This window comes from Enhydra lutris, unplaced genomic scaffold (genome assembly GCF_002288905.1).
Source record: "Enhydra lutris kenyoni isolate GAN:26980312 unplaced genomic scaffold, ASM228890v2 scaffoldscaffold3, whole genome shotgun sequence".
Taxonomy (NCBI): domain Eukaryota; kingdom Metazoa; phylum Chordata; class Mammalia; order Carnivora; family Mustelidae; genus Enhydra; species Enhydra lutris.
This window is the reverse complement of record NW_019154087.1, coordinates 66,181,311-66,206,813: the sequence shown is the minus strand read 5'-3', so window position 1 is coordinate 66,206,813 and position 25,503 is coordinate 66,181,311. Positions and strand designations below refer to the sequence as shown.

Here is a 25,503-nt window from a genome sequence, read left to right as displayed (position 1 = left end):
AATGAACTCTATTTTTGGATAAATAAATAACAACAACCAAAATGGGCACAGAGATCCAGTTCTGATTCCAAAGGCCTTGGGATAAAATCTACAAGAATGATAGTCCTAAAATATTTTTTAAAAACACTTTGAAAAAAGAAAAAGAAGAAAAAGAAAAAGAAAAAGAAATATTTCAATAGTTTTGAAAACCTATCATTTTCTCAAACTAAGAAACCAATTTTATTCATAGCTATAACTTCATCTGGTTCTCTCCGAGAACACCCATTACACTAAACTACAATCACAGGGTCATTTGGAAATAGTTTTAAAATATTAAAATAATCTAACATCTCCAAACCTGATTAACTTGGAACAAAAGTGAATAATTGAAGAGTTGGAAAATATATTTTTCCTGGCCTTTGAGAGAACTTGGGGTTGAAAATGGAGTTCATTTTCATGGTAACAGTGGGAATGAGAAAAAGCCCTATTATAATCAGAGTAGGAAGGATGTTCCCAATTTATTTTTTGTTATTTATTTACTTATTTGGAGGGGACAGAGAGAGCAAGCGAGCAGGGGGAGGGGAAGAGGCAGAAGGAGAGAGAGAATCTCAAGCAGACCCCCCACTGAATGTGGGGCTCCATCTCACAAGCCTGAGATCATGACCTGAGCCAAAATCAAGAACTGGAAGCTTACCTGACTGAGCCACTCAGATGCCCCACGAAGTTCACAATTTAAATGATCTGTATGCTAATTTCTGGCTCTTAATTTAACTAAAGAACTGAACAACTTTTGTATTTATAGGGCCCTTGCCATCTTGCCATTATTATGTTACCAGTGTTGCCCGACTTTATGAGGCTAGTCTTCTGAACTATGTATGGGTCAACGGCTATCAGAACGAACACTTCTGTTTTGGTATTCAAGTACTGGCTTACCAAGACACTACTCAAAATGTATTTGAGAAGCTTAGTCATTCGGTTACCTCCGCTCATTTGGAAGCAGCTGATTTGGGAAATTACTGACCCAAATTAAAGGAAATCCTGGAATCATATTTATGTTCTGTTCTGTTGGAAGTAAATATCTGATAAGCCCAAATGACAAACCTTTCCAAACTATGGGTATCTGCAGAACTCAGGAGCTCTAAGTATTAACCTAAACACCTATTGTGGGTCATCATGCTCTGGCTTCTACATGGAGGATGCAAACTAACTTCTTAAAAAGAGACCGCAAAAATTTAAAGCAGGGACTCAGAGAGACATCTGTACGTACATATTCATAGCAGCATTACTCACAATATCTAAAATGTGGAAGCAACCCAAGTGTCCTTCAATGGGTGAATGGATAAACAAAATGTGGCATATACATTTGATGGAATATTATTTAGCCTTAGAAAGGATATTCTGACACACGAGCCAATACAAACGCACAAAATGATATTCTGTTAAGTAAATGAGCCAGTTACAAAAAGTCAAATACTGTAAGATTCCACTTAAATGAGGTATCTGGAGTAGTCAAACTTGTAGAGACAGGAAGTGGAATGGCCACTCCCAGGGACTGGGGGAAGGGAGGAAAAAGCACTTATTTACATAACATTGTGAATGCACATAGCATTACTGAGCTGCATAATCAGAAATGCTCAAGTTGGTACATTTTACTTTATGGGTATTTTATCACAACTGAAAAAAAATTTAACTAGAAACAAGAAAGAATCTCTGCAACCCATGAGACTATCTGCTATACTCTGATAGAGATTAAGAGACTAGGGTTTGTGTTTAATTAAGTAACTTCTCTTAGAGTTCAGGCTTTTCATTCATTCTTCTTCTTTTATAATATACAAAATATCTCTTTTCTTCACTGTTTTTACTACTTGCTTTCGGCCTTTTTGTGTCTTGATGGACTTTCACTGTATGTGCTTTTACTGCAGGCTGTGCTAAATGCTTTTTAAAAGAAGGAAGGGTAAAAATTCTTTTTTTTTTTTTTTTTTTTTTAAAGATTTTATTTATTTATTTGACAGAGAGAAATCACAAGTAGGCAGAGAGGCAGGCAGAGAGAGAGGAGGAAGCAGGCTCCCTGTTGAGCAGAAAGCCCGATGTGGGGCTTGAACCCAGGACCTGGGATCATGACCTGAGCCGAAGGCAGCGGCTTAACCCACTGAGCCACCCAGGCGCCCCTAAAAATTCTTTTAATAAACCATAATTTCAACAAAGTCAGTCACAGAAACACTTTCTAAAAGGCCTGTCTGCCGTAATTTTGGTACCCTTAGGGAGAAGGGAAAATAGAACTACCTTTATCACTCTTTTCTCTTTCTAAGAATTCACATTTAATAAACATAATCCTTTCACATTGGCTGATTTTATAAATGCCAAAGCAAAAAAGTTCCCAGCTCTTCCACCTATGGGAGCCAATGAAAGGTACAGTGACATTTCTTAATGGAAGATCCTTTAGCAATATTGCACTTAACAGTACCATGGTCACCTGCGTGCCTTTTAGGAAAGGAAAGCATCACTTTATTTAGTGAGGAACTACAAAAATAAACTTCTGAAACATTTCTCATTAGCCCACGATTAAACAATCACCAACTCCCATCACTCTGAAGGTCCGTGTCCTCCTCCTGGATAAGCATCTCTGATTGATTTTTGTTATGTGCACAGGTCCCAAATGACACCAGTACTAAATAAATATCTGGTAGCCCCTGAGATTAGATAAATCCAATGGATTTCACAGACTTTGAGATGCTCTTAAAATGTACATATATTGGGGCACCTGGATGGCTCAGTTGGTGAAGCGTGTAATTCTTGATTTCAGGGTTGTGAGTTCGAGCCCCATGCTGGGTGTAGAGATGACTTAAAATCTTAAAAAATATATGTATTTTATATAAATATATACATATATGTATTTTATATATAAATATATAAGCTATATATATATATAATTTATATATATAAACAAAACACAGCAAAGCTCATTCAGGGCTGGACTCCTTGAAGTCCCTGGCATCTCAGGAAGGCCCTTCAAAAACCTGTTTGCTAACACGCTACTACTTCCGTAAATTGCTCCTAGGAATGCATGCGTGTATTACATTGTTGGAATGCATACAACAGCCGTGTCAATCTTACAACACGGAGTAAAATAACTTGAGTGCTACGGTACACGCACAATCACAGCCGATCTGAGAGGCCAGACCTTACATCTGATGCTGCAAACGACACCATCATGTCTGAATCAATGTGACATCTTGTTAAGTGGTCAGTGTAATAGATGGTCTTTGTTTTAGGCGTGTTATTTTTCTAAAAAAATAACATGCAGAAAAGGTTTTTTTCTCAAACCTTAATTAGAATAAAAATGACCTCAATTTCAACATTCAAATCATTCCAGTTTATGGTATACATTTTTTATTTTTTTCATCATCTTACCAGATTTTCCCCTCACTGACAAACAAGATCTATCTGTAGTAGGCCCCTCACGCTTGCTGCAGTTCTGGTATGTGTTAGAGCACCTGTGCCATTTATTTACAGCCAGGCCAGAACTCAGCCACTTTGGTCTAGGAACTGATGGACAATGTTTTTTGTGGTTGTCTTATTGTACCAGTGAGTGGGATCCCAGTGGTCTCCATGACATCCACTGATTCTCTAATAATCTTACATGGTCAACTCTAGTACGAGTTAAAAGATAATTCAGTGTTTTGTCACCTTAACTGATGTCCCAAAAGGGATATGTTTTTGTGGAAGTGCCCTTGAATCTAAGCATCACAGTTGCCACTGACGGTAGTAGATGTTATGCTGATCAAAATAGGATCTGACAATCTAAACATTTAGAAGGGGCTTGGTTACATGGCAACCATAATTTACCACTGACAGTCCCAGAAATATCAAAAAAATTCTTCTAATCATATATTTTATATATAGTGTTTTATATAAAAAAAAAGTCTTTGGTACCTTAGATTTGTATATACTTACATAGTTAGTATTTCTTTTGGATACACGGACACATGTTTCTGGTAGAGCAAAGAAAACACGAAGTCATAACCCACTGTGAAAATTTCCTCTTGACTGCTATATTAAGGTGGAAATATCCAACAGCAAGCTTACAACCTTATGAGCACTTCATAAAATCCAAACCATGTTAAGACTTAACACCTGAATTTCTCTCCACACAGAAAGGATAGAAAAACCCAATATTCTCTGGTGAAAGAATTTTTTAAAAATTATCCAAGCCTCACTTTTGTAGGATATAGACTCTAATACTAACTTTCTGCAGATATAATGGTATGCAGAACACAGACATTTCAATAAAAGACAGAAAACCTTTGTGACTTATTATCACTTCAAACAAGGACATTTTAGGTATATACTTAAAGACACTGCTTAATTTCAATAAACGACCAGTTTCCTCTCTTGTAAAAAAGGAGCCGTAAAACAGTAAGATTCCCACCTGATAACTAGTGAACTTCAAGAATGTGAACAAAGTTAATTGCTGAATTCGGGAGTATGGCTAGACTGTTGTGGGCATAAAGGGTGACAGCAAATCACTTTTCCTAGTACAAAAAAAGATTTGTATTAAATTGCAACTTATGGAGTCGTAGTCTTCATGAAGCAAAAGGCACATTCCTCTAGCAACAGACCTGGCACAGGTTATAAGGACGGACATTTACTCTGATAAAGCCCAGGTATGAGGTTGTGCTTCCGAGGCAAGAGCGGAGCGTGGCTCACACTTGCAGAGGTGACTTTCCCAGTGTGTGCATGGGTTGGGGTGGAGATGTGGAAGGTAGCGAGCAGCTGTGCTCCCGTTCCAGGATCACAGACTCCTTCTTCTATCCGCAGTGCCTTCCTTTGGAAGAAGAAAATAGCTAAGCCTCTAGAGACTGTTATCACAGACACAATTCCATTCACTAATCGACCTGGGTCCTAGAAAACATTCTCAGGTGCCATCGCTTTGTATGAAAGGTAGTTTATTTTGTTTGTGTGAATCCTTCTAAAAGCTGACAAGTCATCAGCCTAAATAATAATAAAAAAAGATGATATTCAACTCAATTAATCTATTAGAGATGAGCCACGTTGTCCTTTCTTATTATTCTGAACATCTGTCACAAAGCAGATTTTGTTCAGGACACGATGAACAACTGCATCATTCATGACTGGGTGAAGTAAGTATGATAGTACCAGGTCACTACACCAGCAGTGACATCTGTTTCCCGTAAAACATCACCGGTCAGACACATACTACACATGCATGCACATGAGGTGGCGTGAACGCCATGCTTATTCAAAGCGTAGCCTAACTGCTCCTCATCTTCTTTATCCTCATGTAGAAAATACCTAGTCAATACAGCTGAGGAGGTCAGCCGATGTTCCTAACCTTCTCCTCTACTCAGAAATTCTGTGACCTTCTGAATGTTCTCTAATCAGAATAGAATGGCCATGCGGTCCTTAAGGACAAACAAACGATTCTTTGGGTTTCTGTTTTCATCCACTAGAAGAAACACACATTGAAGGCCAATGCTTCAAAAGCGTTAGCCCCCGAGCGCCTGGGTGGCTCAGTTGGTTAAGTATCTGACTTTGGATTTTGGCTCAGGTCACGATCGAGGACTCTTAGGATTGAGCCCAGCATCTGTCTGGCTCTGTGCTCAGTGTGGAGTTGGCTTGTCTCTCCCCTCTGCTCCTCCCCCAGCTGGCACTCTCTGTCTCTCTCTCTCAAACAAAATAAAACAAAATAAAATATTTTTTAAAAAAAGTGTTAGATTGCTGTGATCTCTTGAACAGGCAGGACCCCAGTCCCCAGCCGGGCACTGGGTCCCACACCCTGGTAAAAGAGTGTGAGTCGAGCCCCTCCCTCACTGTACTGCTGGGCACAAAGAACTGGGGGGTGGTTTGGCAGCCAGTTGGCAGCAGTGTTTTTCTGCAACAAGTATAAAGAATAGCAGCCAGGAAAGATATAAAATATAATAAAAATTAGAAAAGCAAAATCACTCCTCTGAGTAGTTTCTGGAACAGAATTTCAATGATTTGAAGACCAAGACTGGTAGACCTTGAGTGAAAAAAAGTCTCCCACTTTGGGTTATGACTCCAAAGAAAAGAGCACAAGGGGTCATATTGAAGCCAAAAAGCAACTTCTTGTGTTTACTGTTTTTCTTCCCCTGCAAAGGTACAGGAGAGCCTTACCACACCTAATTTCAAAACTAAGACAATAGCGTACAGCATGGCGGCTGGTTAATAACACTGTATCGCCTATTTGAAAGTTGCTCAGAAAGTAGATCTTAAAACTTCTCATCAGGGGCACCTGGGTGGCTCAGTGGGTTAAAGCCTCTGCCTTCGGCTCAGGTCATGATTCCAGGGTCCTGGGATCGAGCCCCGCATCAGGCTCTCTGCTCAGCAGGGATCCTGCTTCCCCCCCTCTCTCTGCCTGTCTCTCTATCTACTTGTGATCTCTCTCTCTGTCAAATAAATAAATAAAATCTTTAAAAAAAAAAACAACAAAAAAACTTCTCATCAGGAGAAAAAAAGTTTGTAACTGTGGTGACAGATATTACCTAGACTTACTGTGGCAATCATTTTGCAATATGTGCAAATATGGAATCATCATATTGTATACCTGCAACTAATACAATGTTACATGTCAATTATGTCTCAATATAAAAGCTAAGCTGACAATGGGATGTAACATTTTTACTTGATAAATGAGAGAGAGTGTTGGGCTGTCAAGTCACAGGGGGAAGAGGACAGAGGAGAAAAAGAGGAAAAGAGAAAGCCAGAAAAAGAGTCAAGCCGAAGGAGAGGGCTGAGACAAGAAAGAAAAAATAAATGTCAGTTACGGCGGGAAGGAAGTTAGGGAAAGCAGAACGAGTGAGAAGAAAAGGGGAGTGGGAAAGAAATAGCCTCTTCCATTCTGAAGTGTGAACCCACAGTTCTTCATGTCCCATGCACAGTTCGATAGCTTCAACACTGAAATTCAGAGACTCATCCCCTATGCCACGCAGGTACAATTCCTCATGCCTGGACCATAGAGCATCGTGTTCACTGTACCCATCCAAATTCTAACCCTCCTTTGGAGGCTAACACAAATTTTAAAGCCAGATAATTCTGCGAGGGAGCTTTCTTTGCTATTTTCAGCCCAAGGGAATCACCTTCTCTTTAAACTCCTGGAGCCCCCATCTCAAATAAAACTTATTTGTCACACTTGTCATGTGGACTCCATCCTGTTGGGCCACCACTCTTGTGTCTTGGTCTTAATTCGCCAACCGCCTGACAGAATTCTGGAGGACAGAAACTGTCTCTCATACTGGGTTCCTTGCAACTGCCACCATGCTGCTTTGCATATTGTAAATATTCTCATTATTTATTAATGACCAGTGAAACACAACCATTGTTCACAATTTTTTTTTTTTTTTAGCTGAACAATAGGAAGACATACACTTCACATTAGGGGAAGCAATTAGGATATTCACTTATAATACTGTCCTCCTCCCTTTTAATTGGCCTCATTTTAGTCACAAGACCTCATAGCTATAAGTTGTCTTGTTGGTAAAGCGGAATCATAAACTATAGGAGGTTGGAAGAGACCCTAAGACCCTTCCATTTCCATTACTTTATAGAGGCATGGAGACATAGGGCATAACAAGAACAGCATGAACTTCCAAGGAGATCCTGGGCTCAAATCTGAGAGCAACCTCTCAGCAGCTATGTGATCTTGGATAACCCTACTGAACTTCTCTCTGCCTGAGGGAGCTGAATTATTTATAAAGCAGTGATAATAGTATCTGCCTGAAGACGTGACTGTCTATAAACAAGACAGCACACATAAAAGCATCAAGTAGAGAAAATGGCACATAGTAGGCTCTGTAAATGTTCTGCTACTAGACTGAGAGCCCTTTAAGCATGAGGACCACGTTCTACTCAGGTGCGAATCTCAGATGCCTTGAGAAGAGATTAAGTCCTTCCTGAATGAGAAAACAGAGATCCAGACCACAAGTGAGGCTTCCCCAAAGCAAAGCAGAATAACAAGTCTGGGTTGGGTTTTATCGATCACCTTGTCTAGTGTTTCTCAAAGTGTGGTCTGGGGACTCTGGGATATCCCCAAGACCCTTTCCAGGGGTCTACAAGGTACTCCTTTTTCCAACTAACTACCTGGTGAAACAGGAATTTTTTTTCATATACTTCATCCAAAACAACCTATCACCACAGACTAAATATGAGAAGCAGACAAAGGAATACAACAGTCTTCATTTAAGTCAGACTGAAAGGATTTACAAAAAAGCAAAAAGAGTGCCATTAATACTTTTGTTAAAAAAGTTACTTTTCATAAAATATTTATGCTATGCTGCTTATGTTATTTACATAATATGTACTTGTTATTTTAAAGTGAATGATAAGACCATATTCTAAAATTTTGCTTTAATTTCTTATATGGGTAAATAAATATGAATAATACAAACAAAAGCTCTAAATGCACCAGCTCATCATCCATCAAATTCCCCCTCCAAAGCACTTGATTGTACCCTATTATCCATGTAAGTGAAGATGATATAGACTGAATGTTTGTGTCCCCCAAAATTCATATGTAGAAATCCTAACCCCCAAGGTGATAACAATAGGAGGTGAGGCTTTGGGGAGTAAATAGGTTAACATGAGCACAGCCCCCATGATGGGATTTACAAAAGAAGCAGCAGCAGAGACACCAAAGCTTTTCTGTCTTCTCCATATGAGGACACAGTGAGAAGGCAGCTGCCTGTAAGTCAGGAAGAGGGCCCTCCTGGAACACAACCATAAAGGTACCCTGACATCTGATTTTCAGCCTCCAGAACTGTGAGGAATGAATGTCTGCTGTCCAAGCCACCCAGCCTGTGGTATTTTGTTATCGCAGTCCAAGATGACTAAGACAGAGAGTGATATCATAACTGCAGCAAAAAAGAAATTAGGAGTTTATAAACTCCTAGTTCCCTTGATTCTACTGAGGCAGTGGTTATGTCAAGGTGGAGGAGCACAGGTGAGGGGCCATTAGACAAAGGATGCCACATCTGTAAATATGGACCCTCACTAGGGCAGTATTCCTACTGCAGAGACACAGAAGAGCTTTTTTTTTTTCCCCCGAAGATTTATTTTGAGAGAGAACGAGAGTGCATGTGCAAGTGTGGGGGGCAGGAAGGGTGAAGCAGAGGGAGAGATAAACTGAGAATCTTAAGAAGACTCTGCAGAGCCCAACACAGGGCTGAATCCCAGAACCCTGAGATCATGACCCAAGAGCTGGAGGCTTAACCAACTGAGCTACCCAGGTATCCCACAGATGAGCTTTAATAAGTAGGAGGAAGGTCACCAAATATGGCCCCTTTCCCCCCCTTTCCCTTCTCTACTTTCTTCTTTCAGAAAAGTATCAATGCCAGAACCAACCCCCCCCACCCCTGCTCAAAAATTAACCTCTTCAGAGCCCTCAGGATACACAAATCTATTATTTTGCTTAGGTTTCATTGGTGGAAGTGAGGGATTGAAACCCAAATCATCTCTCATGTATGATACAGTAAAAATGGATAATCATGTGGTTTTGGTTCTAGAAGTGTCTAGAGATGAAAGTTCACTGAAGAGTTTATATATCAAGACACATTCAAGTGTGTTCCCCTCCTTCCCTCTGGAGGAGGATGATCAAAGACAGCATCTATGTGTCTGCGATCACCTGTGTCAAGGGAGGAAGCCTAGCACTCTCCTCAGTTTTGTAACTAACTTACACATTCCTCAGCACCTGCCCCAATCTTACAATGTAATCACTGCATCGTAATTAATTTTTCTGTTTATCGATTATTTAAAAAAGAAGAAATTCATCACAGTGATTTTATTTTGTAATGAAAAGAAGAGTGTTTTTAGCTCAAGAGACCAAAGTCTTTGGGCATGTTAATGGAAATATAAAACAACATGTTAATATTAGCCACGCTAAGCCTTTTACAGATAACATGTGACCTTAAACTTGTTTTGACTTTTAATCAAAATAAAAAATAGCTCCCTCTAGTTATTCAGAATAAAGCTTGGACATTTTTCTTGCATCATTACTACTTGGTGCAATTTTGGGGCATCTGGGGGTTTCAGCTGGTTAAGCATCTGATTTTTTATTTTGGCTCAGATCACTATCTCAGAGTCATGAGATTGAGCCCTTTGTGGGTCTCCACAATCGGTGTGGAAACTGCTTGAAGATTCTCTTTCCCTCTCCCTCTGCTCCTCCCCCTGTTCAGATTCTCCCTCTCTCAAATAAATAAATAAATCTTAAAAAAAAAAAAAAAAAAAGACAGCCAGTGTCTTTCTTCAACAAAAGACTGGTTATAAAAAACAAAACAAGAGCAAAACCAGAAAAATCCCTGAAACCCAGCCCCCCAACCTCCTTCCCCTAAAAAACTACTCTGTGTAACCTCTATATAGTTCTACAGAGCTTAAACAGTGCATTTCATTTACAGTCTCCTTTTTGTTTCGATTTCATACTATACTGGCAATTACCTGGCTTCATTAACTACTTAGGAAATTTCTCAAGTATGCTACAAGATGCAACATGTAAAAAATATTAACATATAGCAGCGTTCCTGAAGGAAAATTTGAAAGAATGATATAAAAAATGAGTCTTTTCATTAAGTTCACATGCTATGCCCTAAAAGCATTGTAGAGTAAACCCATATCAGGAATCTAGCATCTGACATTTGTACTAGAAAGAGCACTCATTAACAGACCCCTCAAAAGCCACTGAGTGCCAATATGTACAAAGTATTTTGCTAAACATTAAGGAAAGTTTTTTTCAAGTATGCTTCCTGCACTCTAGAAGTTTACAGTACAGCTGGAGTGAAAAATGTATATAAAACATAAAAAGCAGCAGATAATTGATACAGAAAAAAGTAATATAGAAAAGAAAGTTTTGGGGGCAAAAAGTCCCTCTTGATTTTGAAGATAATAGAAGTCACCACAGAGGAGGAGTCCTTCGGTTTAGGTGAGGGAGAGGAAAGGAAAATGTCAGGAGCAAAGGCACAGCAGTGGAAAGACAGGACTAAGGGAAGAGAAAGGTTAATTTGGCTTGTGCAGAGTTTATGCAGAGAAGCAGCAGGAAATAATGCTGAAATCAGCATTTTAAAATTAATTAGTTCATCAAGCACTTACTAATGCCAGACAGTATTATAGGTGCTGGGTCTGCGAAGATAAACCAGACAGGCCAGGTTCCTACCTTCTCTGAGCCTACGTTACGGTGGCAGGAGACCTACTACAAAGAACATAAATGTGCGATATGATGGGGAGGGACAGAGCAGATGGGTCTCTCTAGATCTGGCGGTCAGGCTTCTGAACAAGGAATACTTCCAGCTGAGACAAGAAGGGGAGAAAGGACCACCTTCCTGCACAGAACAAATACCAGGTAGAAAGGGTCTGAGAAAAGGATGAGTTTAGATCCTTCAAAGCACCATAAGGAGGTCAACATGGCTAACCAAAGACGCTCGTGAATCTTCTGAAGGAATCCGAACTGCACCTTATTATTTCAAACACTACTTCGTCGTGGGACGCCTGGGTGGCTCAGTTGGTTAAGCAGCTGCCTTCGGCTCAGGTCATGATCCCAGCGTCCTGGGATCGAGTCCCACATCGGGCTCCTTGCTCAGCGGGAGCCTGCTTCTCCCTCTGCCTCTGCCTGCCATTCTGTCTGCCTGTGCTTGCTCTCTCTCCCTCTCTGACAAATAAATAAAAAATCTTTAAAAAACAAAAACAAAAACAAAAACCAAAAAAACACTACTTCATTGTGGTCGTACACCTGGATGATGGTATGTTCCCTGAGCTATGGTCCTGGGAGACACAGCAAGGTGGGACTTCTTCACCTTGCTGCCTCCACTTCTGCTCTCCCACCCACCCGCCCACCGCCAGCACGTGGTGTACGTGACCCATGACTTCTCCCTGCTGTATTCCCAGTGCTTGGTTTGCTGAAGTTGCTCAAGAAACATTTGTTGCGTGAATGGACTGGATAAATATCGCTTGCCGCCTTCTCTGAAGAACAGTCCAAAATGAGAAGGCTGGGTTTGGTGAAGAAGGAGACGGGTCGAGGAATGAGTTAGATCACCTGCAGTCCTGGTCTCAATACTCCTCTCTTCAGTGTTCTTGCCTTCCTCAGGTAGGGCAGTGCCTGACCCCTGCACACTCATTTCAAGAACTTCCCTTAATGTGAGCAGGAACCCACAGGTAACCCACAGCCAAGTTACCCATTTATTTAAGAACTTCCCTCCTCTCAAACCTTTTGCCGGAAATGTCTAGAAGTAACTTTTTGCTCTGACTCTACTTCTTATCACTATGCTAGCTGATTAAAGGGAAGAAATACTGTTTTCAAAGAATGGGAGAAAAAAGAAGAGAAGAAATACCTCTCATTTGGAGTTCTGCACCTACCTTTCCTCTGCTTCCCTATGTGACTGAATGCTTATTTCTCTTTTGTAGCTTATAAAAATTTCCTCAGGTTTCATTGTAGCTTTGCTTACAGTTCCCTCTGCCTTCGGATAGCAAGAGGTCTTCCCACACCCTACCTTTGTGCAACAGATAAAATGCCATTCTGCAATGTTTCTGCCACTTGCAGGCAAGGATTGACCATTTTCTAATTTGTGACATTGTTTTTCTTCATTCATGAGTGTCGATCTCCATAGTCTATAGGGGCTGGACATGAGGGAACAGGGCCAGGTGCAAACAGCAGGCAGCAGTGGGAACCATGGGAAGAGGGGCAGCATATGCACCCTGTAAAGGGGTAGCTGTGGCTCTTGTCTGACTCACAAATGGCCATACCATTCTGCTGCAGACTCTGGCTTTCTCGCTGGTAGAACAGGACCCGGTTTCCATAGGGTCCAATGGAAAGATAAGGAACAGAAGGGGGACTTTCTGTTCTTTCAGTTTCTCTCTTCATACTGACCCAGAGGAAAAAACAGAAGAAATCTCAGAAGACAGGAGGTATGAGTAGGGGTGTGTGTGTGTGTGTGTGTGTGTGTGTGTGTGTGTGTATGTAAGACACAGAGAGAGACAGAAAGAGATGGAGAGGGAGGGAGGAAGGAGCGGGAGCAGAAGGAGGAAAAGGGAAGGTGGTGGGAAAGGCTGGAGGTCAGATACTGGAAACTATACAGAACAGTGTCCCAGTGAGCACAGGGAAAGTAAGAAATCCTGTCTGGAAGCCACAGAGAGGGAAGAGAAGATGGGAAGAGCCATTGGGGATAGAGAAGAAAAGTAAATGAAGCCAGGGAAGGGGAAGTTGACCCAGGCTCATCCTACTTCCGTGGCTCCTCTCTTCAGAACTCCTGTCCCCCACCATCACTGGCTCTTACCCTGCTGGAACGAGGGTCCAGACACAGAAGTCACTTCTGCAGTACCAACCATGCTTCCTTAGGAGGGGTGGGGGAGGCCTGCCATGTCCTAACTCCACCCACTCCTGGCCTTCGTGGGGACACCCTGATCCCAGCTGGCACAACAGTATACACAGCCCGAGTATGAGCCAGGCCTCTCAGAGCTTTAGGACCTTAAGTGAAAAGGGTCCGTAAGGGCACTGTGGCCTGCGGAGGGCCTCTCATTAAGGACAACTGGACCATGGCAGCACAGTGATCCCTTACTGGGGCGACAACAAGGACAGACAGCACTCCATGAAACAGGAAATGATTACTAACTGAGTCTATACTTCCCTTCTGGTGCTGCCATCACACAGTCAATGGCCAGGAGGAGGGGTTCACCTTCCATCACTAAGAAGCTGAGGTTAAGGAATCCAGGTCCAGGGCAGACACACTGAGAGCGCTCACTTACAGGGGCTCAGAAAGTGGCACCAAGATTTAAACTCTTCCTCCTACCACCTCTGAACCAAAAATATAAATAAATAAAATTAAGGTCTAGGAACCACAAAGGCAGTGCAAGATCATTCAAGAACCATTTTTTGTTGGGCTACCACTTGGTACAATATAAACATGATTTTAAATATACTTTTGATTCTAAAATATTGGTCAAGACTTAAAAGAGAGTAGTAACACTGAATCTGCCTTTCAGAAACTTAAAAAAAAAAATTGGAAGAAATTTCATTACAGGCTTAAATGGCAGTTTTAATATGTGTACTGAATTGATAAGAAATTTGAATACTTACAGCGATCTGTAGCAATATATGATAAGCTGTTTCAAGGTACAATTGAATAATTAATCATTTAATACATATTTGAAAAGTTTCACATTTATAATAAGAAAAGTTCTATGCTAATTTAAAGTATTAACTCATATCTTCACCCCAATGTTTAATAAAAAAAGATGGGAAAGAATGTTTTCCTTAATTATTCCCTGCTCCTCACCTTCCCTCCAACTCCAATAAAGCCAGTACACAGCATGAGGATAAGATCTTTGGGAACTTTCAGACCTGTTTCACAGGAGAAGGCAAACACAAAGAATCAACTATTGAAGTTTTGGTCACGGTTTTAAATATAGCAAAGCTTTTGGTATGAAAACTGCATCCCCTATCACACTTCTTTATCATAAACGTCATCCTCATAATTAGCGATGATAACTTAGAAAGCATTTTCTAGCCTAATTGATTGTTTGCTTCATTTGGTCAATAATTCATTCATTCAGCAAATATTTAGAGTTCCTCCTTTGCCTCGGACACCACGCCAGGTGCTGGAAATTAAAAACTGATTACGACAGAGCTCGTGATTTCAACAAAGAGGTATGAGGGAAACAAAGTAGGGATACAGACACCCAAGAACTGCAGGCGCAAGTGAGAGGTGGCCTGAGCCTGTGGAGGCTGGCGGGAGAGCAAGGGAGGATCCCACGAGAGCGGATCTACCTGCCACCGAACAGCATACGTTACTTCCTTGCACTCTTGGAAGGGTACTGGCTGAGGGAAAGCCCAGGGACACGTTGAGCCGACAAGAATGTGAAAGGTGCTGGCAGGCAAGCGGGAGGTGTCCTTCCCGCTTTCTGGTTCACCACCCGCTGGGCTCACATGGCCTTTAAGGCTGGTAGCCACACTTTCTTTCAGGAAACCCTCTCTTTCCTTGGGATCTCTCCTGTCTTGTGTCCTTTACCGCTTCTAAAGTGAGCTCAGAATTTGTATCTTCAGCTGGGACCTCTCTCTAAGCTTCAGGTATGGATAATAACTCCTTATTTACTATCTTTCCTTGAATAATATTTGAAAGGCAATTCAATTTTATGTTTAAGACTGGCCTCACACTATCCCTTCCTCTTCCCTTCCGAACTCTGGTCCTCTACCCTTGCTCCCTTTTCCCAGGCAGTGACACCATATCCTACCGGGCACTTAAGGCAGAGGCCTGGAAGTCTTCCTAGACACCCACTTCTCCTCCCCCTCCATTCTCTACCTGAATCTGACCACCAGCAATTCCCATAGATTTTGCCTTTTAACATCTTGGCATTTCTCTCCATGTCCCATCACTACACAGCTCTGCATGGAGTTCCTTCCTGCTGCTGGGTCTGCACATGCTGGGCCGTCAGCCTCCATCAGCATCCCTCCTCCTGTACTCCCTCCACCTGGGTGACACTAGTTTAAGCAATACCAAGGAAGCTTTCCCGACTAGAGCAATCCCTCCCATTAACTGTCCCCAAAGCGCTTGCCCTTTTAATACTTACAATCATGATTTTTGGATCCTCGGATCAAGATCTGTCTCCCTGGTTGGACCGTATGTTCCATGAGCCAGGGATTGTCTATACATTTTTCCCCTATTCTGAAGGTACTGTTCAGAACGCTGGCAACAGTTAGCAAATATTCCTTCAATAAATGCAGGACGAAGCCTGCGTGTGCATGCAGACCCTAGCTGCAGGCCATCCTCTCTAACTTAGTAGTTTCCCTAACAGATACAGGGTCTGTGATAGCATCCGATAACAGAGCTACTGATCAAGCTCTTTTTGTCGGTGTGATTTGATCAAAAGGCTTTATATCATTTCCAGATGTTTTCTGGAAGTAGGTTCTCTTCTTTCTCAACTTTGAAAAACAAGCTCTGCCCTATTCTTTCTAGTTTAGAGAAACCTACAGAGAACTCTAGGGTGAGGTTAAGGTCAAAGGTTTAAGAACAAGATAAAACTTTCATTCTAATAATTATATAATATCATAACATTTAACTATTTATAACATTAGAAAGCCATTATTGTGCTTCCGCTTTATCTGTATTAGTATTTTTTACAATAGGAAAATGTACACAAAGTGTATATGGCCTTTTCTGTCTTTGGTTTCTTATTTATTTCCCAAACCTTTCAATCATGTTAATTTAGGCTTCAAATATAAGCTGCTTTCTCCTAAATCTCATTTGTTAAAAAGGATTCTAACACTTTTATACTGTTTCGAGAATGTATAGACTCAGATATGTGCATATAATTAAGAACTAATAGAGTACACTGAAAGCATAGGCAACAAAAGAAAAAAAAATAACTTGCACTTCATTAAAATCAAAAACTCTAATTTTAAATGCCTCAAGGAATACTATCAAGAGTGAAAAGACAGCACACAGAATGGGAGAAGTATACAAAACACATCTCTGATAAGGGTTTAATATCCAGAGTATATAAAGAACTCCTACAACTCCAGAACAAAAAGACAAACAATCCAATTAAAAATGATCAAAGGACTTGAACAGACATTTCTCTTAAGAAGATCTACAAATGGCCAATAAGCTCGTGAATGGAGGTCCAACATCATTAGTCACTAGGGAAATGCAAATCAAAACCACAATGAGAAAGGACTTCACAGCTCCTAAGAGATAAATCAGAGAAAGACAGATGCTGTATGATACCACTTACATGTGGAATCTCAAAAAGGCTAACTGGTAAAAACAGATCACAACAGTGGTTACTACAGGGTGAAAGGAGGGGGAAGGAGAGGTGTGGTTTTAAGGGTACAAACTAGCAACGAGTAGACAAGTTCGGCAGACTTAATATACAGTATAGGGAATATATGAAATATTTTATTATAATTGTCAACCTTGCTAATGGACTAGATCTTAATTACTCTTACCAGGAGAAAGAAATGACAATCATGGGACTTGACAGAGTGCTAAGTACCAGCTACAATGGCAATCATATTACAATATATAAATATCGAAAATCAATGTGTACACCTTAAATTCACACAGTATTATATATCAAATATATTTCAAAACCAAAAAAAACCCAAAAAACAAAAAAAAAAAACCAAAAAGACAAAAAACCCAAACCCATCCCCAAACATTTTGTACCTACTAGGGTAGCTATTAAAAACAAAAAACCTAGGGCCTCCTGGGTGGCTCATTTGGTTAAGCATCCGACTCTTGATTTTGGCTCAGGTTAAGATCTCAGGGTGCTGGCGTGGAGCCCTGTGTCTGGCTCTGCGCTTAGCGGGGAGTCTGCTTGAGAGTCTCTCTTCCCCCTTTCCCTCTGGCCCTCCCCTATTTCTCTCCCTACTTCCCTCCCTCCCTGTCAAACAAATAAATAAATCTTAAAAAAAAGAAAAAAAGAAAAAGCCCTAAACAGAAAATAAGTGTTAGCAAGGATGTGGTAAAACTGAACTCTTGTAACTACTGTTGCATTGCTGGTGGGAATGTACAATAATAGCACAAGTGCTGTGGAAAAGAGTATGGTGGTTCCTCAAAAGTTGAATGCAGAATTACAGTATGCTTCAGAGATTCTACTCCTAGATATACACCAAAAAGAAATGAAAGCTGGGATTCAAACGGATATTAGCATACGAATGTTTATAGCAACGTTATTTACAAGAGCCAGAGGTGGAAATAACCCAAGTGTCTATTGATGAATGAATAAACAAAATGTGGTGAAAGCTCTTTACTTGGTAAAGATAAATAAGGTAGTTATATTTTATAAAGTTGCAGCAAACACTGAATCCGTGAATAATGAACTCTTCCTAAGGGAAATACAGGGTTGGGTTCTCGAGAGCCGCTGATCACTTTCATCGCCTGATCTATATACATAATTCTGTTGTATGTGTATTTCTGCTTAAGGGCACCTTATTAATAGACATATACCTGATTCATTAGCATTGAACTTACAGCCAACAACACTATAACTCATGCCTGAAAGACGCTTATCTAAGACCTGTATTTTTTTCCCCTAAGGAACGTCAGACTTCCTGCTTTAGGAACACCAGATAGCACTTCAGCACTCTGCTTAGAGGTCATTTTAAACAGTGAAATCACCAACAAAAAGCACAAAAATGCAAAAAACGTGGTACTAAATAGACCACGAAAAGGCCACTTGTTCACAGTATGAGAGCCGAAACATAAAGGCAGAGAGTCTCGGCTGAAATGTACACACGGGGTGGGTCGCAAATTTATTGCTGCTCTGGGCACATCTGCGAAGGACTACAGAAGTGCCGCGTGTGTTCACTCCGGGGTTACAAATAAATGTAGCCAGAAGGTCAACTCACAAATACAGAATCTGCAAACGATGAGCATCGATCCTAGGTACATACATTGGAATATCATTCTGCCATAAAATGAAATTCTGATACACGGTACAGTAAGAATGAGCCTTGAAAACCTTATGCTTCAGTGAAATAAGCCAGACACAAAAGGATACATATCATATGACTCTACTTGGTTGAATTACCTAGAATAGGCAAAGCCATGGATTAGAGGTTATCAGGTGTTCGGGGGAGGGGAGACTGTGGAGTTCTTGTTTGAGGGGTTCAAAGTTTCTGTCTGGGACGATGAAGAAGTCCGGGAGATGGATGGTGGGGAAGGTTGCACAGCAGTGTGAATGTGATTAATGCCACTGAACGGTACACTTAAAAATGGCTCAAATGGAAAATTTTTATGTTATATGTATTTTATGGGAAAAATTAATAGATGTACTCAATAAGACCAAACAGATCATTTAAATCTCCAGTTAAAATCAAATGGAGACATGCTGGATGGCATGGAATAGAGATTCTTGTTTACCCACACTTTTAAAACAAGGAACATGTTTTTCTTTTGGTTTATAGACCATATTTGAAAACAGGCTTCCTATTTAATAATATCAGCTGATTAATGAGGAAAACAAGTAGATGAAAATGTGCATGTCAGTTGTTTGGCCTCACTTCATGCTTTTGGTGAAAAATTATGCAGTAGAATTATTCTTTCTGACTAATTGCCGAAAGAAGAGTCACCTTCTGAACAAACAACTGATGTTCCTAATTTATATTGGAATAAAACAGTCTTTGTGTCCTACTGTATTGGGGTGAACTAGACTTTGTAGGGAAATTGGTACAGTACCATTTAGGTATCTTGGCACTATGAGTCCACTTCTAATCTTTTGCATTGCTTTTCTGTCTTGTATTATCAATCTATTTCTTATCTGCTTCCTTCCTTACTGAAAACCCCTATTTTCCTACCTAGAGAGAGACAACTGATAGAATATGGCTGTGGTTACTATCATAATTCAAATGTTCCTTTTTTATATTAGGTGTTTCTTGACCCAACAATTACAAAGAAGCACTGGGTGGAGATAAACGTAAATGAAATGTACTAATGTAAACTTAATGTAGGAAGGAATCATGGCCAAAGAAATCTCTCTTACAATTCTTTTGATCTTTTAAAATGCATCATAATACCAAAGATGTTTCACTACAGAGAAGCATTTTTGGCTTTTTTTTTTTATGATTTCAAAGAATGGTAATTATGAGTGTCATGAAAACACATTGAGCAGCTGTATACTGTTAACAATAGAACCACTATATGAATGTGTGCTAAAACTGGCACTTCATACATTCCCATTTCCTAGAAACTAGAGAGTCTTCTCAAATGGAGTAGATACCAGAAGAGACTGTTTTCTATTAATCGTGGCGTTGTACCAGTCAAGTTTTTAGAGCCAACTGGATCATCTTTCTTTTGGGACAATTCCCACATACTATTATATGAGATCTATATATACTGATTTATATATACTCAGACATGTGCATAGTAATTCTGCAAAAAGGAATTTTTAAATCCTTAAATGATAGGATTTTTTTTCCTCTTAAAAATGCTATGTGTCAGTGGATTCTTTCACAAATATACATATGATTTATATTTAGAAATCATAAAAAAAGCATAACAAATAACTCTGCTGTTTATTTTATGAAGGCTAATTAATAGGTACTTACTCATTAAAGACTAGGTCTGGCGCAAAATAGAGAAATTGGCTGTTTGTATGTTTGTACGATCTCCAGCTCAAGGCAAATGATGATAGACACATCCAAGAATACTGGATTAGGGTAATTTGGTCCTCAAGAGGCAGGTTTCTAAATCCTGAAGAACAGAACAATTAATCACAGAAATACACTTAGCATTTACGTACATTCCAGGAAGAAGCTTCTTAAGGCAACCCTACACAGTCACCTGTCTCTAACAGACTCAATTTAGTTCAATAGTCATTAAGGAGCACCCACCCTGGGCATAGCCCTATTCAACATTTCATTCTAAATGCACCTTAAATTTTCAATGAGGGTGAAAGGCCAGGACAAATAAAACCAGGGAGCTCAGGCAGTTTCATTGTGGGTAACGTCTAAAACCCTTGGTTAGACTGGAGGAATTTATATTAACCTATAAAACTTGCTTCATTCTACTAACAATAATATTAAACTAAAGAATATTTTAATAATTAACTCCTGCATATCCGCTATCATGGTGGAAGATTTTAATTTTCGTGAATTTGGGGTGGTTGAAAAAATATCATTCCTTGTTCCTTTTCTTCTGAGGGTAATACCGGACTCTGATAAAGTTGTAGAGTAGAATGAGCGTCCTTGGCCCCTGTCCTGCCCTGTCCCACAGTCTGGTGTGGGCCTCTGATAGCTCTTCTTTTGTTCCTTTTCTCATCGCCTGTATTCCCAGGGGCAACATGGTATTCTTCCATTTGTAGAGTTTTACCTGGGCAAGCTCCTCTTCAAAGGAACAACTATCGGAGCCTTCCCCAGTCTTTTCTCTTAGGGCCCTGGCTGACCACAGGTAATCCAAGAAACTGCTTTGATTAATGGACTGGGACAGTGGGATAGTCATTCTAAGTGATGTTTCTGTAGATTAATAGGGGCCTTATTAATAAAATTCTAGAGCACAAAAATTGACTAAAGTAGGAATTTCAAGGACAATTTAAAGGGTGCTGGAGGTAAGATGATGTTTTCAGAAAGAACAATCTTTCAGGGTCTCCTACCACTTACTCAGTAGGTCTTCGTTTCCTTGTCTGCGCTAAGATTGGCCCGGGTCATACGATGCTGATAATGGGCTCATTGCGTTCTCACAAACAGAATGTATTTGACCTTATGAATATTTTGGGTATGAAATGTCCCCTTTCAATCATCAACACAAGAAATGTGTATTAACAACAGAACCCGTAGCCCTAACATCTCAGGAGAAATGAGCACAGGAACAGTTTCCCTACACACTCGATTAATTTGATATTGATGGAAAAATATGGTGTGAGGATTAAACGGGGAGCTAACTCCAACTGCACTGTTGGAGATGGCGAAATCGGTTGCCCTGACTTCTCTAGTTCGGGATGCAGACTGTGACAGGAGAGACGTTCCTACCTGGAAGTACCTTCGCCCACTTCACCACTTGGATCATCTGTTTGCCTGCTAAGCGGTTTAGAGTGGAGAGCAGGTTCTCAGCGGTGTCTGGTTTTGAGCTGTCATAGCCTGCATACACAATCTCAGGCTCGATGTTCTCAAGGATCATAACAGGGGAAGGCGTGAGTGCTCGTGAGATCGTGGAGAGCTGAGGGACCAGCGCTGTGTTGACTGAGGGCTCTTTTGCGGGAGGGATGTACGTTGTCCCTTCCTCGGGGCTCTGGGGGGGCGGCGGTGGGGGTTGCTGCTGCTGGGACTGTTCCTCGTGAATACCTTTCAACTTGCCCAACTTCTTTGACTTTCGCGCTGTAAAAAATTATAAACAATAAGGGTAAATTAAGATTATGTTTGGGATACATCATACGAGGTAAGTTAAAATTAAACACTGACTTAAACTGATGACTTTCTTTGAAAGATGTCTTGCCACACTAACAGAAATAGTCCCTTGTCAGTATTTTTCTAATACCAGGCACAGTCCTATTTCCTATCAATTAAGCAATTTAGCAATTTTATGAATAGGTACTATTAAGATTCTTATTCTATAAGGAAACAGACCAGAGGGTTAAGAAATCTAAGATCACACAGTTAACACATGATAGAGATGGGAGTTCAGAGGAAGGAAAATTATTTTGTATGCCAGTAAGTTACATATGCCGCAGTTAAATCTTACAGAAATCAGTAATTCCCGCTATTACCCACTAATGAGTTGCCGACAAGTGCCAGAATGGGTCTTACGATTCCAGTGCTGTCTCTGCTCCCTCTAATTAGCTCTCCCTGGCCTCTTTACTAGTTCTTCTTGGTGCCTCTCTACCACGTTTCCTGTTCTGGTCCATGGGCGATTGCTGGCTTCTGCACTTATTTCGTGTAAATGCTGCTGGGGCTACGTCCCCAGCTGTACTGAGAAGCCCCAAAACACAAAGCCTAGGTGTCCCTCCTTGTTTACAGCCCTAAGGCCCCTGGGTAAATGTTGCACTTGGAGACGGGGATGTGCAGATTTCCACTGAATTAATGGAACAGCAATCAATCCCAAAGCAAGGCAACAAAAGGGAATAAATTAAGTATCTGGATGATTTCAAATGAGAGAGCTAGCTACTATATGTACAGGAATTAATGCTACAAAAAAATCAGGTTTAAGTTACACCAATACACCCATATAAAATCTTTAAAAACCTGTCTCACTATTTTTGATATAAACAATTCACTTATCATATAATCTAGAAATAAAAAAATACAATACTATAATGGAATCCTACTTTAGATTTTTAGGAGAACATATTATGTACAAGTGACCTTATGTTATGACTTGCTGAGAACAGTCCTGGTTTATGCTGGTTTTCTCAGCATGATTACCAGAAGCACCCTGTTTACTCTCAGGAGTGCCAAATTTTGGACAATGAATATAATGTGGTCATTTTAATGAAAACCAAAGGGTCAGTATTAAGTTTAATAACAACTGTTTTTCTTTCTCATTTCCTTCAAGGGCTTTTGAAACAGACAATGAGAAATGAAAGACTGGGGAGGTGGAAGGGAGACTAGAAGGTGGATTGGAGAACTGGAGGGTGGACGCAGCTGCATGGGGGTGGATGGAGAGATGGACAGATAACCAGGAAGATGGATGGATGACTGAATGGATAAAAAGGAAAGAAGCTTAGAAATGCCAAACTAAACTTCGAGCTATGGTGATAACTTATTTGCAAATGCAAGGTTTCCAATTTTTCTGAATACTTTATTTCAAAATTCTTCAAAGACCAGCTACCTTCTACTTAATTCTAACATGTAAGGGACTTCTAGAATACAAATTTAATGTAAACTAGAAATATGCCACACTAATTAACTTGATTGTAAAAAACAACCATTCATGATTACAACTGTGGCCATTAATATTGACCACATTCATTACAGAAACACTTAACGATTTAGGTATAAGACAAGTCACTGGCCAACGACAGATCTATCTGCCACACATCCATTAAATAGTGGAACTGGGCTTAAAAGATATAATTCCTATCCTTAAGGAGTTTAAAATTAGCAGAACAATTTTAAAACAGTCATTTTAAATCATTTCACTTCTTTATAGACTGTCTCCTTCAATAAAAGATCTGTGTCAGAAAAATCTGATTTTTCAGAATTGCTTCAATGAAAAGCAAATGTGTCATAGTCACATATGCAAATGGGAAGCTGCAAAAGAGTTCTGCCCAGGGGTGCTGAGCTTACAGTGGAGAACTCAGATGCTTCTGAGGATTGGATGAGTGAGAGACCACTAAGAAATCAGCCAAGTGCCTCACCAAGAGCATATAGTGATCATTTGGGGAATCAGACATTTCAAATGGCCTCTGTCACATAAACTTTTCTCTAAGCCTCAACTGATTCATCTGAAAAATGGAGATGATGGGGCTTCCCTCTCCTATCTTGCAGAGGGCTAACTGGGGAAAGAAAAATTAAACCATGTTAGAAATTATTACTAACATCTGAAATAATATTTTTCTTACTTTTTTGATATAATATTTCAACAGTACTTCCATTCTTTCCAAAATTTTGCAAATATTTAAAATATTCCGGTTCATTAAAATGTCCTCATTCATTTTAAGACTACATCCGATGATAACCATAGTTTGATTGACTAGGAATAGCCAAGGGTTATATTTTCAACTTTTATTAAAAGTGATATTTGCTTGCAAATTAATTATAAAACTCATATTTGTTTTAGGCCTTAGGTCTATCATGCTGTGTTTATTCTCCTGGCTGATTTAAGGTCAATGCCATGAAATATCAAAAAGAAGAGAGCCTAAGTTTTCTCTAGCACTTATCCACAAGACTATGTCCTGTAGCATAAGCTAGTGAGCACATTATCAACATTCTGTTTGGTATTTCAGGTACATTTAACTTTACCCTGTGATTTTGTGAACATATGTGGGACACACCTGGAATCAAGTAATACTCCGTATTTATTTAAATAGCTCAGGGTAATATTTTCAGTGTGCAGATTTTGCAGCCATGTGTATTCATCCAATATCTTTTCTAAAAGTACGGGGAGTTACATAATTAATTACACTTTTATTACTCAAAGTAGCCTTTCTAAAACACTGGAAAATTTTATGCTGCTCTTCTAATACATGCTGTCTTCTAAAATGAAAGCTCCTAAAAGTTGGTAATAGTGTCTTATGTGTTCCTATAACATCCTATCGATGATGCTTATGGGTACTCAATAAATGTTGAATTATTTCAAACTCAAATTTTAATAAACTTGAACAAGTTATTATACTTTAGTAATGGAGTTACACTACGCGGCTTCCCTTCTAATCCTTTTCTCTTTGTCTAATTTGCATCATTTTTATACTTTAAGATTAGCACAAGCTTCAAGTCCAAGTGTATAATTAAGATGTTTGCTAATTACCCAGGAAAATCTTTTGCCAAAGATCCTTAATAAGCATGTTTCCATTATCCAAAGCATCAGTGAACATAAATTTGGGGTCTTAACACTGCTTACCAACCACCTTACTAAATTACTGTGGAGCTAATGGGTGTTGGGCTGGGGAACGCATGTGTCCAGGTGGCCAGAGTCCTACTTCATTTCTTGAGTGCCAATGACAGCTGCGGGGGGGCGGGGGTTGTGTGCACACGTGCACGGTGTGGGGGGGGGGGTGCAGTAACGTGACTGTGAACATGTCCCAGTCCCACTTAGGCCTAAAGGAGTTTCTCTTGTTCCACCTGGAAGTTACAGTAACTAGGATGTGCTTACGGGCGGCCCTCGGCTGCCAAGTCCTTAATTACTAACAGCATCTTGGCAGCCACTTTTTCCTGGCACTGCTGGGAGACAGAACTCTATAGATTCTCCATGAATTGCTCCCCCAGGAGCTGTGCAATGGGGAGGCCCTGCTTCCCATTCTGACCAATATGCAGAAGCAAGCAGGGAACATCTGGCTGGACCTTCTAAAAAGTGTGAAAAACTCCCAATGAGTTCTAAGGATTCACAAAGGCCTTAAACGTAGCATGGCAAGACTTCC

The 25,503-nt window shown here is 40.2% G+C and overlaps 1 protein-coding gene across 1 annotated transcript in view; it reads right to left on the bottom strand.

The window, feature by feature from the left end:
* LOC111154998 (nuclear receptor subfamily 3 group C member 2) overlaps positions 1–25,503 on the bottom strand; it is a 338,835-nt gene that overhangs the window by 46,943 nt on the left and 266,389 nt on the right. The window contains exons 5-6 of the mRNA XM_022514989.1: positions 21,461–21,805; positions 20,042–20,186 (exon numbers count right to left, since the gene is read on the bottom strand). Of these exons, the coding sequence (XP_022370697.1) occupies positions 20,042–20,186; positions 21,461–21,805 (490 nt within the window). The remainder of the gene's footprint in view (positions 1–20,041; positions 20,187–21,460; positions 21,806–25,503) is intronic.